The 19,008-nt window shown below is 39.8% G+C and overlaps 1 protein-coding gene across 3 annotated transcripts in view; it reads left to right on the forward strand.

Annotated features, from left to right (window-relative positions):
• Window positions 1-19,008, forward strand: part of LOC122984319 (alpha-2-macroglobulin-like protein 1) — a 34,390-nt gene that overhangs the window by 13,169 nt on the left and 2,213 nt on the right. For 2 of the 3 annotated variants that reach the window (XM_044354698.1, XM_044354700.1), the window contains 22 exons: window positions 1,049-1,194; window positions 1,320-1,469; window positions 1,833-2,051; window positions 2,859-2,949; window positions 3,021-3,171; window positions 5,441-5,666; window positions 5,876-6,002; window positions 7,767-7,888; window positions 10,010-10,061; window positions 10,592-10,675; window positions 10,797-10,973; window positions 11,117-11,198; window positions 13,354-13,510; window positions 13,985-14,059; window positions 14,241-14,406; window positions 16,463-16,659; window positions 16,751-16,966; window positions 17,279-17,397; window positions 18,329-18,419; window positions 18,541-18,609; window positions 18,736-18,841; window positions 18,954-18,995. In XM_044354698.1, the coding sequence (XP_044210633.1) occupies window positions 1,049-1,194; window positions 1,320-1,469; window positions 1,833-2,051; window positions 2,859-2,949; window positions 3,021-3,171; window positions 5,441-5,666; window positions 5,876-6,002; window positions 7,767-7,888; window positions 10,010-10,061; window positions 10,592-10,675; window positions 10,797-10,973; window positions 11,117-11,198; window positions 13,354-13,510; window positions 13,985-14,059; window positions 14,241-14,406; window positions 16,463-16,659; window positions 16,751-16,966; window positions 17,279-17,397; window positions 18,329-18,419; window positions 18,541-18,609; window positions 18,736-18,841; window positions 18,954-18,995 (2,865 nt within the window). Of the gene's footprint in view, window positions 1-1,048; window positions 1,195-1,319; window positions 1,470-1,832; window positions 2,052-2,858; window positions 2,950-3,020; window positions 3,172-3,216; window positions 3,362-5,440; window positions 5,667-5,875; window positions 6,003-7,766; window positions 7,889-10,009; window positions 10,062-10,591; window positions 10,676-10,796; window positions 10,974-11,116; window positions 11,199-13,353; window positions 13,511-13,984; window positions 14,060-14,240; window positions 14,407-16,462; window positions 16,660-16,750; window positions 16,967-17,278; window positions 17,398-18,328; window positions 18,420-18,540; window positions 18,610-18,735; window positions 18,842-18,953; window positions 18,996-19,008 lie in introns of all 3 variants that reach the window. The other variant, XM_044354699.1, reaches the window with a different exon arrangement.

Genomic DNA, 19,008 nt, shown 5'->3' on the forward strand with positions numbered 1-19,008 from the left:
TTCCTTCAATACTATCAACACATATACTGCAGTCTATGTTGTTCCATGTATACCATTAAGCTGCCGTGAAAATTCATTAGGACACCAAATCCACAGCTGAAAATAGACCCTAACACATACATAATTTCCTCCTGTTTAAGTGATGTTTCCTAGAAATTACAGTGCTCAGCTGCTTTGGGAAATAACTGAGCTTTTGCGAAGTGTTGCAGTGTCTGTCAGCTCATTGTTTTAGTTTTAGGGCCTGCAACTTTACTGTTTTGGTTCACTCTCACTGCTCTCATAGCATTGTTTTCGCTCGCAGCAGGCAGCTGTTCTCAGCAAAAAAGTCTCAATAAATCCACTGTACACTACCTGTCTAGCAGCAAACGACAGACAGACTAAGTTTGCGACTAGCTGGTGAACATAGTGGAGCATTTAGCCGCTAAAGAGCCAGATATTTCCCTCAGAGGTAATGGACATATTTAGCAGAAATAAGAAGGCACACTTCAAATGAATGCTGATGTTGCTGCTAACAAGTCATCCATCACCGTATCAACTTAAAAGGTGATAATATGTCTGTGTTTTGTTTATGGTTTGTTTACACTGCCCCCAAGTGGCCAAAAAAAATCAGTTAAAGCAGGTTTAAAGTTTTACATTTTCAGTGGGAACAAATGGAATTGAGACGGTGCGAAAGGCTGGGGAAAGACCAAGTATTGAGACATAGACTAACGTGTCATTGCTTTTAGCCTTTATTTGGAATTTATTGACAATAATAACATGGAATATGCCCACTTTTATCCTTTAACTTTTTGGAGTCAACTGATAGTAGGTTAGCTTCAGGCTAATTTAGCAGATTATTTTTCCATTTTATATATGTATATGTATGTATGTGTGTGTATGTATGTATGTATGTATGTATGTGTGTGTGTATATATATATATATATATATATATATATATATATATATATATATATATATATATATATATAACTTTTTTTTACCAAGGTATTTTTAAAGTTTCATACTGTCACATGTCACATTTTCTTTTCTCTCTGTTTCATGTCTCAGTCAACAAAGGGGAGTTGTCTGTATCACTCCGTCAAGTGACAAACCTGGCACCATTCGCCCAGGTGGTAGTTTACACTGTGATGCCTAGTGGAGAAGCTGTGGCCGACAGTCAGGACTTCCCCATTCAGCTCTGCCTCAATAACAAGGTAGCACATGACCGACTGTAACGTTTCATAAAACTAAGCAACAATAAAAGAATCCATCTGCATCTATTCAGCATATAATGATAATTATAATATAATAACACTCTACCTTGGTGTCTTCTCTGCAGGTGTCTTTGAAGTTCTCCTCTCTTCAGGAGCTTCCAGCTGAGAAGACCACGCTAAAACTCCAGGCTCACCCAGGCTCCCTGTGCTCTGTCAGAGCCATCGACCAGAGCGTCCTCCTGCTGCAGTCAGAGCAGGAACTCACAGTTGACTATGTAAGAGACAATCCCCAGAGCTAGTTTGACCCACATTAACACCAGGTTCCTTTACCAACACCTGAACATGGCGCTCTTGTAAAAAAGTGTGCCAACTCTCTCAAACAGCATTTAAACCAGGTCAGGTCATAACAATAACATTTTTATTAGAGCTTTATTAGATCTTTTCAGCTGTCTCTGAATGTTCTAGATACTGCAGGTCTTTCAGTGAATCATCATTCATCTACGAATCATCAATTATTTTTTGGAAAGGTTATGAAACATTTTAAAATTTTATCTATCTTACTGGTGGTGGGCTAGACTGTACCTGCTGCTGATGACTTACCCAGGCTAATGCACGTATGTGTGTATGGTTTTGTGCAGGTGTACAGCCAGCTGCCTTTACAGAAGCTGTCAGGATACTCGTATGAGGTTGAAGACTTTGAGCCATATCCCTGCTTCCGTGTGCCACTGCCAGAGCCTGAACTTGAACCCAAACCAGAAGCTGAGATTTTGGACAACGTAGAGCCAACTGGACGAACAAAGCGCTCAGTTTACTATGGACCGCCCAGTCAGAAGAACGATGTCTACAGCATCTTCAAAGTAGAAATTTAGTCATTTTGATAAAAAAACAGGCTACAGGAGATATTTACACTGAACTTATAATATGTTGTTTGTGTGTGTCTGTGTCTGTGTGTGTGTGTGTGTGTGTACATTGTTATGTACAGACAGGTGACAAATTAAAGGAAAATCTGGTCCAGGTGTGAATGCTTGACCCCTACAGTGAGGGGATCTGGTGGCTCTGTTATGCTGTGGGGGGCATTTTGCTGGCATGGTTTGGGTCCACTTGTTTCCTTAGGGGGAAGAGTCACTGCAAATCAATACAAAGTTGTTCTGAGTGATCACCTTTATCCTATGATGAAACATCTCTATCCTGATGGGAGTGGTCTCTTCTAGGATGACTATGCCCCCATCCATAGAGCACGAGGGGTCACTGAATGGTTTGATGAGTATGAAAATAATGTGAATCATATGCTATGGCCTTCAGTCACCAGATCTCAACCTAGCTGAACACCTATAGGAGATTTTGGACCGACATGTTAGACAGCGCTCTCACCACCATCATCAAAACATCAAATGAGGGAATATCTTTTTCTTTTCCTCCAGTAGAGTTCAGATACTGTAGAATCAATACCAAGGCACATTGAAGCTGTCTTGGTGGCATTTGGTGTCCCAACACCTTACTAAGGACACTTCATGTTGGTTTTTCCTTTAATTTGTCACCCTTCTGTACTTCCATTTTATGTGTTCATCAGAAGTGATCAAATCATATACAGTATATGTAGTTATATCTTATGACTCCACAATCTCTTATTTGGTTTTATCATTTCTCTCTCTCTCTCCTTCTAGGAAATTGGAATCAAGATTGTGACTAACTCTGATGTGAAAAAACCTTATAACTGCCATGAAAGGATTATGTATGAGATGCTTTACTATGATGGTATGTTTTCTGATTTGCCACTGGTATTTGACCCTAGAACAAAAGACTGCTATTACACTGTAAACTTGCAGTTGCAGATACAGAAGCTGATGCTTTAACTGAGTCTTTAAGTGAGGAGGCGGGGGCGGCGCCTCTATCTGTTGAAGAGAAAAGTGGGAAGACCAAGGAGACTGTTAGAACCTTCTTCCCTGAGACCTGGATCTGGGAGCTGGTTTCTGTTGGGTAAGTTTAAATGTGTAATTAAATTTTTTATTAATGTGTTCCTAGATCTGGTAGACTCTGCGATTCCCATGGCCTTCAACATGATGCCACAGAGTTCAGGTGCTGTGCTGAAAGGTAAAGAGGAGGAGAAGAAGGAGACCGTCAGGACATTCTTCCCCGAGACCTGGATCTGGGACCTGGTTACTGTGGGGTAATAATAATATATCATATGAAGAACATCAAAAGAAAATCAACTTTTTAAAATTTTCAGACACTTATGTATATTGTACTATAATCAAATTACCCACTCAATAAAATGTCAGTAAATGGTGAAATATGTCAATCAGTTTACTAGAGCACAAGGTGACGTCTTCAAATCACGTTTTGTCCCACCAATAGTCAAAAACCCTTTTTTGATTTTCAGTTTACACTATTAAACACAGAAAAACAGCAATTAGAACACATTTGAAAAGCTGTAACTAATTTATTCTTGATAAATGACTCAAAGCCCATTAAAACCCGGTTTCATAATCCATATCATTGAATAGTCATAAATAAATAAGCAACTATTAATCTGAAGTTAGAAGAAAAAAGGTATTATTTATTAAAAGTTTAACACTCAAAAACTCCCAGATGAAGCTAATATGGCTCATCAGGACTGTGGGGGTGTGATTTGAACAGAGTTGATTAACAATGGCAAAATAAACTGTGGTTAGATACAGGTTCAGATGTTGATAACTGTAACCTTAACCGAAACTGTTCTAACTATGGTAATAGATTTTGTGATCATGTAAGACTCATTTATAATAAGAAGCTAATCTAGAAAATAGGTTTTTAGGGACTTTTAGCTGATTAATCAGTAGTCTTTGTTTCAATACCAATACATGTGTCATGTTTTCTCCATCTAATGCACCATGTGGCGAGTTGTTTTTAGCCATGCTAATGCTAATGGCTCAAGAAATAGCAATGTCTGTGTCTGTCGGTGCACCACTTTGGTCCAGACTGAAATGTCTCAACAACAACTGGAAGGATTACCATGACATCTGCTACAGATGTTCATGGTGCCCAGAGGATTAATGATTTTGTTCAGCACCTCACTTTTCAGTGCCACCATGAAGTTCACATTTGTGGTTTTAGCTGAAATGTCTTGACTACTAGATCGCCATGACATTTGTTACAGACATTCATGCCTGGGGGTTTTCTTGATCCCTTCACTTTTCGCCTAGCACCATCATCAGAAATTTTTAAAGTCCTCCTCCACTGAAAAATATGTCTTTCTTCTTGTTCCTATAGTTGGATGTTTGAGCTTCATTGTGCAGAATGATATATGTGCAGTTTGACACTAGAAGGCTGTTTTCATATTCAGCTGCTGAAAGTGGAATTTTTCTCTGAGCTCATTGAAAATCAGATTTTTAAGGGGCCTACAAGCATGATTTGTGACAACTAGTGGTCCAGTATTCAACTTGCACAAACGTGATGTGGAAACTTGAAGCCTCCAGTGCACCTACATTGAGAATGGACTTTTCAGTGAAGATGTATTTCTGCCCAGCAGTTAAACTTCTGAGATTAAATATACTCACAAATTTATAGATTCTGGAGTTTTGTTAATGAGGGAGAAGAAGTAGATGCCATTTTAAAGATTTTAAAGTTTTTACAGGAAAAACCAAATCAGAGACTTGTTCCAAGCAGAGTATTTTTATCTGTCTTAATACATATCTGGAGGGGGAACTTTAAATGTTCTCAGAAAATGGTAGCATGCTAACACTAACTAAAACAAACTAACATAGTTAACATGGTAAACATTATCCTGCTAAACATCAACATGTTAGCCTTGCCATTATGAGCATTTTAGCATGCTGACATTCCCCATTTCCCTCAAAGCACATCTGTGCCTAAGCTAAGCTCACAGAGCCTCTAGCATGGCTGTTGACTCTTGTTAAAAGTTGTTCGTGGGCACCTGGGTGGTGTAGGAGTAAAGTTCCTGTCCATCATCGAAGAGACAGTTTTTGATCACTGGTAGCAGTAAGCTAGTAATGCCTCCTAGTACACCTGAAACATGAATGAATAACGGGCACATTGCCATGAAATTTGCCGAGCAACCAAGCTCCCCGGAGGATTGAGCTTTCCTCTTGTACCACCCTCAAACCAAAACTTTTAACACACAATATCTCTATAGTGTATTAACAGATTGTCATGAAATCTGCTGAGCATATCAATGTTTCCACCAATTAAGAGGAACTCCATGCTACTTGAACTTTTTAATTTGAATCTTGCGTGTATGTTTGTACAGAGACAGTGGGTCAGTGAATGTAGAGAAGACGGTCCCAGACACCATCACTAAGTGGGCCGCTGGAGCTTTCTGTGTCTCCTCCGCGGGCTTCGGCGTGTCACCCAACACCGGGCTGACTGCCTTCCAGCCGTTCTTTGTCAGTCTCACGTTGCCCTACTCTGTCATTCGGGGGGAGGTGTTTACACTCAAAGCGACTGTCTTCAACTATCTCTCCAAATGCATTATGGTAAATATTCAAGGTCTTTACAGATTGAATTTCTTTAAATGGATTCACAAGTATGATGATGAAATCTGCATCCACGTCTGCTTCTCAAAATGAAATTAAACAAAACAAATTTTCACTTATATCTTGTTGCATATGTTTCACATATTTGGTATGTATTTCACTTCCCACATAGAAGGCTCAGTATGTTTTGTCTTTCTTTCTGTCTGCAGGTGAAGGTAACACTGGCTCAGTCAGACCAGTACACCTACAGGAGCTGTGATGGCTGCCAGTACAGTGTGTGTCTGTGTGGAGAGGAGAGCAGGACCTTCTCCTGGATTGTCACTCCGACCGCCCTTGGTATTAATACATAGATGACCAGAAATGAATGCTGGTTCAATTCCATCTGATTTAGAATTTAATTGATAATTTACATTTGATTGCAAATCATATGATGCTTTGGTTTGTGGAAATACATAAATATATGACTGTAGTCAGCAGCTACTTTAAAGATTAACATTTTACACACAAACAGTAGAGCAACTAAAATGGTGTTTACAAATCAATGTATCAGCATTTATAATACAGGGCTGCAACTAACTATTATTTTCATAAACTATTAATCCACCCATAATTTTCTCAATTATCGTTTGGTCTATAAAATGTCAGAAAATAGTGAAAACTACCTGTTAAAATGTGTCTGAGCTCATGGTGACGTCTTCAAGATGTCTTGTTTTGTCTGATCAACAGTCCAAAATTCACAGATATTCAGTTTACTATCGTGTATGAAGCAGAAAAGCTTCAAATCCTCAAACTCAAGAAGCTGCAACCATTTCGGGGGGGAAAAAAAGGAATATTTGATTATCAAAATATTTGCCACTTAACTTTCTGTCAATCCACTAATTAATGGATTAATCAAATAGTTGTTGCAGCTCTAAATTCAATAATATTTTATAACATACTGTAACAGTCTTATTTTTTGATACTACATTTCACTGATAATTCTTTCTCATGTCAGAAAGTCTTTAAATGCAGAATGTTAACTTTTGCATTGTGGTTTTGCTACTTACAGTAAGTAAATGATCTTCCTTCACACATAGTGGGTTCTTAAAATGTATTTTTATACTCTGTATCCTTAAATTTGACCATTTTTAGACCAAGAAAAATATAGAAAATCACAAATCAATAAATACAATAATTATGGGGTAGAAAACTTCCAACTGTTTTTAGGAACTTTACTTAAAAAAAAGTGTCTAATTCTGATGTTTCTTCACAAATTATCATTCATTAGTTTCAACCCAAAAGTATATATCAGTGTCCTTCAGAAACTGAATTAACATCACTCTCTGGCACAGCGTCAGCCAGTCACAGCGCTGCCTCCTCATTACAGAGATTTTTTCCAGTTGACTGTCACTAATAGTATAATGCAATCTTCATATCTCGAAATCATTTTAAATACTGTTGTTGTTTAATCCGTCCAATACAATCTTCCACTCTCAGTGAAGAAGATGAGATGATGAGATAGAACAAGCTAATTAATCCTTATTAAGGGCACTGACAGCTGTTGCGTCTTCACTGCTGGAAGGAAAGAAAAGGGGGCTGTTGTTGTAGCGCTGCCTGGCCTGAAAGCAGAGGATTTCTATCAGCCTCCATCAGCAGGGATGGAGACGAGGCTCTGATGAATGTCAAATTGCGCTTCTCTAACTCCCCCTTAGAGGAATGCTGACAATCACTTGTACTAACAAGTCAGGTAGTATCTCTGACGAAACACTCCGAAACCTCTCCCTCGGGGGGTGATCTGTACTTGTCCTCTGTGAGAAGGATTGTGGGCTGTGAAAGGAAGGGAGGGAGGGGGCGGGAGATAGAGCAGTATGGGGGAGAGCAAGTATAATAAGGCAACAAATGGGGATTAATGAGGGCGAATAAGATGGGAAACAGGGGGAGGAAGGAAAACACAGAGAGGAGGGGGGGAGAGGAGGAACAGGGAGAATAATGAGTTGGATTGAAAAGCAGATGGGAAGCTGTTTTGCCTCCGTACACAAAATGTGACAGCGTGACAGGGGAAGGGAGCGCTAATCAATACACTCCTGCTCTCAGAGTAAGAGTATGTTTGTGTGCACACAGGTGAGGTGAATCTGAAGGTCAGCGCCGAGGCCCTGAAGACTGACCAACTGTGTGGAAACGAAGTGGCCACCGTCCCTGACATGGGCCGTATCGACACAGTGGTCCGCACCCTGCTGGTGCAGGTCAGTAACTGTCAAACACAACACTAAACATTCCAGCAGCTTGTCACGAAGTACGACAGCAGACTGTACTGTCATTTAAAACCTCAGCAAACATATATTTAAATATGGAATATAGTATTACCTTTTAATAAAGTGGTTATATTTGTAATCTGAAAAGATGTCAGAAATGACAAATACCAATTACAACTTACCAGAACCCAAAATAATGTCCTATCCATGTCCAGTCTTGAGTGTGTTAACATATATGCAGTATTTTACATGATAAAAAACAAATTAATCGCTTACCAAAATTTTTGTGTTAATTTAATCAATTTTAGTTCATAGACATTTCCAAAAAATCATTAAAATGTTACACCAGTTATCTTAATATGTCACTTGATTGCACTTGAATAGAATACGGTGGGTTTAAAACCTGTTTTTTTTCTTTTTTTTTTTTCTATGTCTGTGATGAACATCTTTTGAATTTATGAGGCTGCACACATGGGCAGCCAGTCCAAACAGCACAGATTCAGTTTGTGCTGTTTGACACCAGTATAGGCCTTTGTGCCCAGATTTGACAGCATTAAGTGTACAAGATGTTTTTAAAACTGCTTTTAAATTGGGGGTGAATTATTTTGAACCATGTGACACCCTTCATCTGTCTTCACTGATACATCCGATTATTACAAGTATTAAAAATAAGGCCAGCAGAACATCTGTGTTCTATTACTTAAAGCTGCCGTAGTTACTATGTTTCTATTAATAATGGATCAAATGACTATGTGGAATGTGAAAGGTGTCACTCTTAGTGGAAAACCCTTATAAAATTATCACCAACTCTGCTGTTTATGCTCAGTTTTACAGATGATTAGCAGACAGTTAGCGACTAGCTGGTGATCACAGTGAAGCATTTAGCAGCTAAAGAGCCTGATATTTTTTCTCAGGAGTTGGAGACCAAAACAGAGCTAAAAGGAGAATGAATATTGGACTTACATTCATCAACTGGACACAAACATGACTCCGCAAGAATGTTAAAGCTGGAGTGCGGGACTTTTGTCTCCCCCTTCTGGCAGTGAGATTAATTACAAAAACGGTCAACATGTTAGCCGCTTGGCAGTGTGCATTCATCCAGCCACCGACACCAGGTTTAAAAACTCTGATTTACGTGGCGGTGATCAGCATTGTGTGAACTCGTTTGGTAAAGGCTTGAATGTAACAGGTGTTCATTTATTTGTAACTGCAGGTTTATTGTTGCTTTGTGCCTGCTTGATGTGTAAATAAGCTATGCTTGTCTCTGCTGCCCCCAAGTGGCCAAAGAAACAGTTAATGCACATTTAATAAGAAGCAAATGCTCTCAGCACACCTCACAGTATTGTTCAGGTGTAAAATATTGTCAGAACTTTGCATGTAAAGATATCTGATCAGTTTTTTTTTACCTTTTGTGATGAGCATCTTTTGAAACAGATGAAGTTGTCTTATAATGTCCAGATTTTGGATAATTAAGGATATAACAGCTTTGAAATTGCTCTTTTTGAACAATATGCATCTCACTTTTCCTCTTTCGTCCGAGTTAAAGCACTTAATGTCAGGACTATATATCTATATATATATATCTAACACATATCTATATATCAAACACATCAGCTTGTTTTTATTGGTAGACTAGCTGGGATGTGTCACCTCCATTGAAACAATGAGGGTTTGGTTATTCTATGTTTTTCTTATTGTCATCAGATCTCATAAAAAGACCAAAACCAACAATGTGTTAGGTTAGAGAGGTCGGACAGTATTGAGAGATGGACTGTTTGTACCGCTCAGACTCAAGCTTATTTTTTCCTACCGAAGATTAACATCTTTAAAAACAGATGACAAATGTCAAATTTTAAAAAGGAAATTTTGAAAGCAGCTGGTCATTGCAGTTTTTAGCAAATGGTACCAAAAGAAGAAAAGATTTTTTTTCAGCTGTGGATCAATCCACTTAGAGTTCAAATAAACTCCTGTATGTGTGTTCATGGTAATGAAGGAACATGTCACCCAGTGGAACAGTGTGTCTCATTGACATGTTTTAAGTAAGCAGGTTTTGTCAGCTGTATGTCTTTCATATAATTCACTGACATCATTCTCTTTGTCTCTCTCCACAAGCCTGAAGGAACACCACAGTCAGTCAGTCACAACGCTCTCCTCTGTCCTGCAGGTGAGTGTTCGCAAACATGTGTATCAACGTCAGTTATCTGAAAGCCTCAAGGTTTATGGCCTTTTTGACCCTCTAATTCATCACAACCTGAAAAGTCTTGTCATGAGACCTGTGTCAGAGCCAGAGGTTAAAGTCCTCACATATGTTCAGTGTGAGGGGATGATTGATTCTAACTTTCTGCTTGTTATTGTTGAGAAGTTTGTCAGATGAGAGATAAACTAGTCAGTATGAAATGGATGGCTGTAGTAAGTATTCACCACACCAAAGCAAAAGGATGATAAGTGCTGTGTTGTGTGTTACATGAACACAGTGACTCCATAAATTTCACTCATGTATGTAAATGCCATTAACTAGTGACTGAATGTATTACGTTGTACTGAAGAAGCACTGATACTTTGTTACTTAAGCAGAAGTAACGTGCAAGACTTTAATCCAGATGACAAGATAATAAGCAGACAAACATGTTTTGAATGGACAATGCTTACTTCTTTTTACTTGTGTATCATTACTTTTGCTTTCTGTGTTGCCAGAGGGGCCAGTGGAAAAGAAAATCCCTCTTCTGATGCCTGAGATGTTTGTTGCTGGATCTGCCAGGGCCTCTGTCTCTGTACTGGGTCAGTTACACTATATGTTGACACTAATAAAGACTCAGCATTAGCACTTAACTGCACCCTGCCAAGAATAAAGTCTTGGGATCTTGGCATCTGTCTCATCTTTGTATTGTTGGCTCTTCAGGTGACCTGATGGGCCGGGCCATGAAGAACCTGGACAGGCTCCTGGCCATGCCATACGGCTGCGGGGAGCAGAACATGGTGCTCTTTGCTCCAAACATTTTCATTCTCAACTACCTGAAAAGCACAGGTCAGCTGACCACGGAGATTCAGGACAAGGCAACACGTTTCCTGGAAAGTGGTAAGTCCTTTATGTGTTCCTGTGCTGTTCAGGATGGTAAAGTATGGTTCTCAATACAACATTATTTTGAGGCCATTCCTCTATATTTTCTTCTCATTTTGTAAATATGATTTTTTGTCTGTGTGTGTGTGTGTTTATTGTAGGATATCAGCGAGAGCTCACCTACAAGCATGATGACGGTTCCTACAGCGCCTTTGGGAAGAGTGATGACTCTGGAAACACCTGGTCAGTAAAACTCAGGCTCTGCTTCAGTAACAGGAATACTAGGAGTTAGATAATGACATTGTGTAATAACTGTTACATCTTCTTTGAACATATAGAGACTGGTTAGAAGAAAAAAAACAACCCAAGACTGAAGTGAGTCAGTTGATGGCTTATACAGGAACATCTTCAGTCCTGTATTACAATTGTTATAGTAATGATGGAGCACATGTTTGCATGTATAAAAACATGGTATAACATGTTTTTAACATAACAGTATTAACTTGAAGTGCACTTCTTTTAGATGGACATTTTTTTAAATTAAACTTATATTATAATTAACACATGAAAATATTTATAATGTATTTTAATTTCATAAAACTCCAAATACTAGTAACATTTAGATGTATAAATATTGTGTTAACTGACAGACCAGAAATCAAACCACTGTTTGTTACTTACACCCCTGTTACTAGAACTTACATAGAAACATATAGATGCCAAAATAATAGAAATGTATTTATTTATTTATGATGATATAACGCATGATATATTGCAATTGCATCAGTGGTCATAGAACACTGTAAAGTATTTAGAGCTTTTTTTTTTTATTAAACTGAATATTTTCAGCTCAAATCTCACACTTCATTTGATGAGAGAATAAAAGTGACACGCAGACACAGTGGGAGGTAGACGCACACACACAGTGTGTCCTCTCTGCTGTTTGGCACCAGCAAGCATCCTAATAATTTACTTTGTGAGGAACCTGCCAGAAAATATTAATATTTGCTTTTAATGGGCTTAAAGCGCAGTCCCTCGGGGGGATTTAACAAACCCTCTGCTGTTCTGAAAGGATGCTGGGCAGTTTGGCAGTTGGTGAGTGTGTGTGTGGGTGTGTGTTTGTGGTTAGTAGAAACTAGGGCTCTCAAGTGTTCAATTACATTAAAATTCCAACGGAAGATTGGATAAAATTGTCCAAATCCCTTGAAATACGACATCACTGCTTTAGTGAACGCAGTTTTGTGGAACTTTGGAAAAAGGACTTTCAGTGTCAAAGGAAAATGAAAGCTGCACTAATTAATAATTTTTGTATTAACAATGTATCAAATGACTGTGTAAAGTGGAAAAAAATTGTCACCAAATTGCAGTTACCCTCAGTCCTACAGAGCTTTTCAGCCTCTTTTATCAGTGTTTGAATTTTCCTGCCCAAAAACTCTGCTTTCTACCAGCTGCAACGAGCTGGTGAACATTTAACAAGCTAAAAATCCAGCTACATTTTTCAGGAGTTGGTGCAGACCCAAACAGAGCTAAAAGGAGACTGAATATTGAACTTATATATATGCTAGGTGGTCATATCAGTGTCAGTGTTGTTTACAGCTGGTTGTTTTGTAGCCAAAATCAATTCATGCAGGTTTAAAGCTGCACCAATCAATATTTTCATATTAACAATGGAAAAAAATGGCAATGGACATTTTGTTGGTGCTTGACTGCTGAGCACCAGACAGCAGTCAGATAAAGTTAGAGACTAGCTGGTGAAAATGCTGCCAAAGAGCCAGATATTGTTCTCAGGAGTTGGTGGAGACCAAAACAGAGATAAAATGAGAGTGAATATTGGACTTATATTTCCAAATGAATGCTAGTGTAACATTGTCTGCTTGGAAATCAACAATTGTTTCACTGTAACAACATAACTAGTGCAGCTTTAATGATTTATGTCAAATATCAACAAGAGTTTAGCATGGTGGACTCTTCCCTGCATCCAAGATGATACTGATTAACAGTATGCATGGTGTGAGTTAGTATGTGTATAACTGGGTTTCTTCAGCATTATTTCTGACATATGAGACTGTTTTGATGTGTTATCTAAAAATATTGGATGTGAATATTTCACTTTCCATCCAAAAGGCTTTGCTGCCTCTCTATCAGCTTCAGCTGTCTTGATGTGCTGGGTTCATGTGCGGCTCAGAGGAATATGATCGTGTTGAGTTGTGTTGTGGATGCAGCTCAGGCCAAGTGCTCCGTGTTAGTGTGAGACAGGAGGCTGTTATGTAATTGTCCTGTGGCCGGGTTCATTTTGGGGTTACCAACACAGGCACACATGGTTAGATTTGTTTTTTAGAAACCTTGTGTGTGTGTGTGTGTGTGTGTGTGTGTGTGTTTTCTGTATGTGACCCTCTAGGCTGACCTCTTTTGTGATGAAGTCCTTTGGCGGGGCCAGACCATACATCTTTGTGAATGCCCAGCACATTAAAGATGCCAGGAAGTGGCTGTCCAAACACCAGCGGCCTGACGGCTGCATCAGATCTGTGGGGAAACTCTTCCACAACGGCATGAAGGTAATGAGATCAGAACGAATGTCGACATTTTAGGTGGGAGTATCCAGACTGCACATCATTTGGCAGTTTGGTTGTTAAGTGTTCTGCTCGGGTGAATTTCCCCCATAAGACACTCAGAATTAACTTAGTGTGAGCAATTAGCATAGAGAAGAGTTTCAGAGAGCAGAGATTGCCCAAGGCGCCCACACACACACACGAACACACACACACACACACAGTGTAAAGGCTAGACAAACTGATCAGTCTCTATGCATTCAGTGTCACAAAGGAATAATTCTGCTGCTACATCAGCTGATCCATCAGGCAGTGAAGATTGTAGTAAAAGGAAAAAAAATAACAAAGACCTGTAATAAGCCAGAGGTTACATACATGTGTTGTGTTTGAATGTTAGTTCAGTGGCACGGACACAAATAAAGTAATAAATACGTGAACGTGTTTTCTGATCATTCCTACTGTGTTCCCGTCTTCCACCAGGGAGGAGTGAGTGACGATGTGTCCCTGACAGCCTACATCACCGCCGCCCTGCTGGAGCTGGACGCCAACACCACGGTGAGTCTGACACGAACTGACCTCTCAACATATCATGATCAAACTAGTGAACATGCTCGCCATACAACCATAAAGCTACTCTTACTTTTTTAAGAATCCTGCAGAGGAATGAGTCGATTCACTGAATCAGTGGTGATCCTGCACACAGTCTTCATCAGTGTGTTTGTCTGTGTTGTGACAGGACCCCGTCGTCCAGAGCTGTCTGAGCTGTCTCAAAGCAGCAGTGGAGGGCCAAATGGACAACCTGTACACCACAGCCCTGCTGTCCTACACCTTCACTCTGGCTGGAGACCAAGAGATGAGGAGCAAACTGATCACCTATATGCACCAGCAGTCCAACACACAAGGTACGACAGTCTCAGCAGCATCTGCACTTCTGGCTCTCAATTTTACTGACGTGTAGCAGCATGAGCACAGACATTAATTGGTACTAATTGGGTGCCACTTCGTAGCACCCTTGTGTACAGTATGTGAATTCTGTCATGCTGTATCAGAGTCAACAAGGTGCGGCTTCATGTTATCAGATATCATTCATCAAACTAAATGAATATGAAGGCCTGCAGTGATGTTGTTGGTATAGAGCCTTAATATGAAGCTGCTGTTCTGGATCTCAGTATTTACACACACAATGTTGAATTTTGGGGGCAGTCAGTGAATGACCTGCATACACTTACTAAATATCAAATTAAAAGGATATACATATTTAGAATACAGACAAGACAAAGATGTAAAAGGTAAGATAAGACTGGAAGAAGATCTAGGGTGGAAAACACAAATGCACTATTTTATCACGCCGTAAACACAAGCTAATATCATTTATCAATGACATCAAAATACAAAAGGATTTAAAAAAAATCCTTCATTCATATTTTTTGTTTTTCCCCCAAAGTCAGAGACATTCAGGGAGAAAATAATTTTTAAAGAGGATTAGCCTCTTATGTAGAGGTAGAATATGTAATGCTAGGTATTGGCAACAGAAACTCAGTGTAAGAATGAGGAAGATTTATTTCAAATGTTAAATAGAGAGAGGCTTTAAGCATCTGCTTTGAAACCTATAACTAAACTGCTAGTTATACACATCCAGGTCTGGAAAGAACTGATCCATCCATGTAATTTGTCCAACATAGTACAAAACTAATGACACCCTCATTAGCCTCAGCTGTACTTTATATTTCGTGCTAATTAGCAAATGTTAGCATGCTAACACACTAAACTAAACTATATATACCGTAACATGCTTAGCATCAGTGTGTTAGTACTGTTGTTGTGAGCATATTAGATGCTAACATTAGCATTTAGCTCAGAGCACAGTTTTAACTATGTACAGTCTCACAGAGCTGCTAGCATGACTGTAAACTCTTATGGGTGAATTCACAAAGAATGGATTGTGGCCGCTGATAGCACCATGAATTGCACATCGCTTGCAACTATCTGTCCCGTCTCAAGGTCCGATTCATAAAAGATATCACATTAATGATATTACAGCGCAAACGCAACCATAAAGTCTTGCAGCTGAGTGCAGTTTGCCCACAGTCTGATTGCAATTACAGACTGTGAGTTACAAGTCCTGACCAATGAGGTGCAGAGGCATTCCTCAAAACTTCAGGCGAGGAATTTAAACGAGCTCACCTGGCATGACGATGCCTTCGCCCGACTACAATCACTGCTGCCATGATCACTAGTCTGGGCGTGACACATCTTATAAATGCACTTCAGTTACCACCAAGTCTCTGAAGACACTAATAATATCACTCTAGCTGCATGTGGCTATTAGCGCTGCTCTGTGAATTGGACTGTTTTTGCAGTGAGGCTCTTTTGCATAGAAACGGGCCAGTTTTGCACCAAATATATGCATATTACCCAATTTAAATGTGTGCAAATAGCAAAGGAACACCGAGAAACTATTTGCTTGGCAGTGCAGTCAGTGGTGCATTTCATCCTTTGCAGTGCTTTGTGTGTTTCTTTTTGTCTCATTTGTGCAGGTTTAGTGGTGCAAAAGCAGCACAATCCTTTTGTGAATTCTCCCACCAGACTTGTTATATTTTATGTCTTGCCTGTGCTTTTATAGAATTGTAATATTTGTATGTGTTTTTTTTGTCTGTGTATGTATTTATTTAATTATTTGAGATGACAAAAAAGGGCCAGTCTTTGAAAAAAAAGAAAAAAAGGTTAGTGTGTTAGTTATGGATAATATGAAGGTTGAACAAGCATAGGAGTTTCCATAATGAAGAAACTTGGTAAGAATGTGAGATTAAAACATTCTCTGTAATAAACTAACCAGGGAATCTGTAGACTGTAGGCCTACATGTGCCCACGAATTTAACATATGCATAAGTGCATAAATTCTAAGTTTATGATTGCTAACTTGCTTCTAATGAGTGACTCCACTGTCCTGATTGGCAGGGGGCACCCGTCACTGGGACAGAGCAGGGGCTTCTCAGAAAGGCCTGGACTCTCTGGAGGTGGAGATGACCTCCTACATGCTGCTGGCTCTGCTCTCCGGTCCGGCCCTGCCAGAATTTGGTTTGGACTACTCCTCTGGCATCGTCCGCTGGCTCGCTCAGCAGCAGAACCCTTACGGCGGCTTCTCTTCCACTCAGGTAGTCAGAGCCGCACACTGCCGTTTTTCACAGAAAGCGTCTAAAACCCTGAAGCGACTCTACTGACACACCTAACCTCCCTGCTCCTCAGGACACCGTGGTGGCCCTCCAGGCGCTGGCTAAGTACGGAGCCGCCACCTACAGCGAGGAGGGCAGCACTACGGTGACGGTGACGTCGTTAGGAGGCCTGAACAAAGAGTTCAAGGTGGATCAGAGCAACAGGCTGCTGTACCAGGAGGAGAAGCTGAGCGACGTCCCTGGAGAGTACACCATCACAGCCCAGGGACAGAGCTGTGTGCTGGCTCAGGTACGCTCAGTCACTGCATGAGGTCAACACAGCACAATACTGACAAGATGTGTGTGTGGTAAGGTACTCTAGAAAATGACCAATAAGCCAAGAGTCCCATATATCACTTAAAATCAGGTCATTATAAAAATAGAAGATAAAAATAAGCTTAAATGGAATAAAACAGAAGAATAAAGAATGACAGCGGTGTAAGATGTGAATAAAAGGCTCTATTTAAATTTAATAAAAAACAGAAAGTGACAAAAGTTTGAAAACAGACTGAAGTTTATTGTGTGATATAAGATCAGATGTTGATGATCCGTCTCCTCACAGATCTCCATGCATTACAACGTCCCTCCTCCCCCCGACTACTCTGCCTTCAACATTTCAACTAACACCATGGCCAAGTGCAACATCAGCAGGCCGCAGCTCATCCTCTTTGTGCACGTCAGGTACTGTGTGTGTGTGTGTGTGTGTGTGTGTGTGTGTGGTACTACACTGGATGATCACGTTACATCGTTGACCTGAAATATTTATAATGAGCCTTTTTGATTGGCCTTCAAGCCAGTTGAACAGGTTTTATTAATGATGATGATGATTTTGAGTTTTACTGGAGAAGACAATTCATCTCAGCGGAGGCTTTGCATCAGTGTATATACGACCGAAATACAGAAAATCAAAATATCTGCAACAATTTAGCTGTTTAATTATGAGGAAAAAGACATAAATAATGGCTTCTTATAAAGTAGCTATGAGATGTAGTTAGTAAAAGGCTAAAACTAACAGGCTTTTTTGCCATAAACAGTTTGTGATTGATTTAGTGACATCACAACTAGTTTGGAAGCCAACTGACACAAGTCTGATGTGTAAACTTGAAGCCGTCAGTTCACAAACACTGAGAATGGACTTTACATGGTGGTAGAAAACATCTAGTGTCCAATAGTTAAACTTCTGAAATGAAATATATTTGCATATTAATAGAATAGAAGGAGTAGATGTTAAGAGTTTGTATGTCTTCAATCATGTGGAGGGAGTCTTTAAGATATGTTAAACACTATTAGAACACTGAGCAGTTTGACATAAAGTTTCAGTGTAATAACTACAGTTGTAGGATCCAGTGAGAACTAGGAATCTAGCTGCAGGTGTAAAATGTTCTGATATTTAAATGAGTGTCATTTTAAGATATTGAATATCACCATAACTGACTGAAAAAACTAAAAGCTGTGATGCAAGTGCTGCTGTAAGGAAAAGACTCCATTTCACAGAGCATCATCTCATTCAGCTGCTGTGCATCTTAACTAAAAAAAAAAAAGCAACCTCACAAAGCAGCTGAAGTGAAGCCTCAGTGTGTGTGTGTGTGTGTGTGTGTGTGTGTTTGTGCAGGTACCAGGGCAGGAGAGAGGAAACTAACATGGTCATCATCAACATCAAACTGCTGTCGGGATACATCCTGGATAAGAGCTCACTGAAGCTGGTGAGTTCTTCATCAGCAGCAACCCTCACTGTGCAGCTCATGTGTGATTATTATTCCGTCATGGACTGCATGTGTGTGTTTTTATATATGAGTGTACTGATGACAGTCTGTACTCTCACAGCTGAAGAGCGACCGCTCAGTGAAGCGCGTGGACTTGGAGGAGGGATTCATCAACATCTACTTAGACGGGGTAAGAAGCAACACTTAGTGTCTGTATGTGTGTAAGTAGAGTTGGACAGACTGTCATTGGTTTGCCTGTGGTGTGTGTGTGTGTGTGTGTGTGTGTGTGTGTGTGTGTGTGTGTGTGTGGTTGCAGCTGAAGAAAGACGAAGAAAAGATATACAGTGTGACAGTAGAGGAGGACGTGCAGGTCAGGAACCTGAAACCAGCTGTGGTCAAAGTGTATGATTACTACCAAACAAGTAAGAGCCTCACAAGATCATCTTCTGTTGTTTTTTTTTTCTAAATATGAAGTTTCCTTTACTTTCCATCAGTTTCTATTGTGTTCTAATGTGTTTCTGATCATGTTTGCAGGTGATGAGGCAGTCACTGACTACACCTCCCCCTGTGCAGAGAGTACGTAACAGTT

The sequence above is a fragment of the Thunnus albacares genome, chromosome 6 (assembly GCF_914725855.1).
Source record: "Thunnus albacares chromosome 6, fThuAlb1.1, whole genome shotgun sequence".
In the NCBI taxonomy this organism is placed as follows: domain Eukaryota; kingdom Metazoa; phylum Chordata; class Actinopteri; order Scombriformes; family Scombridae; genus Thunnus; species Thunnus albacares.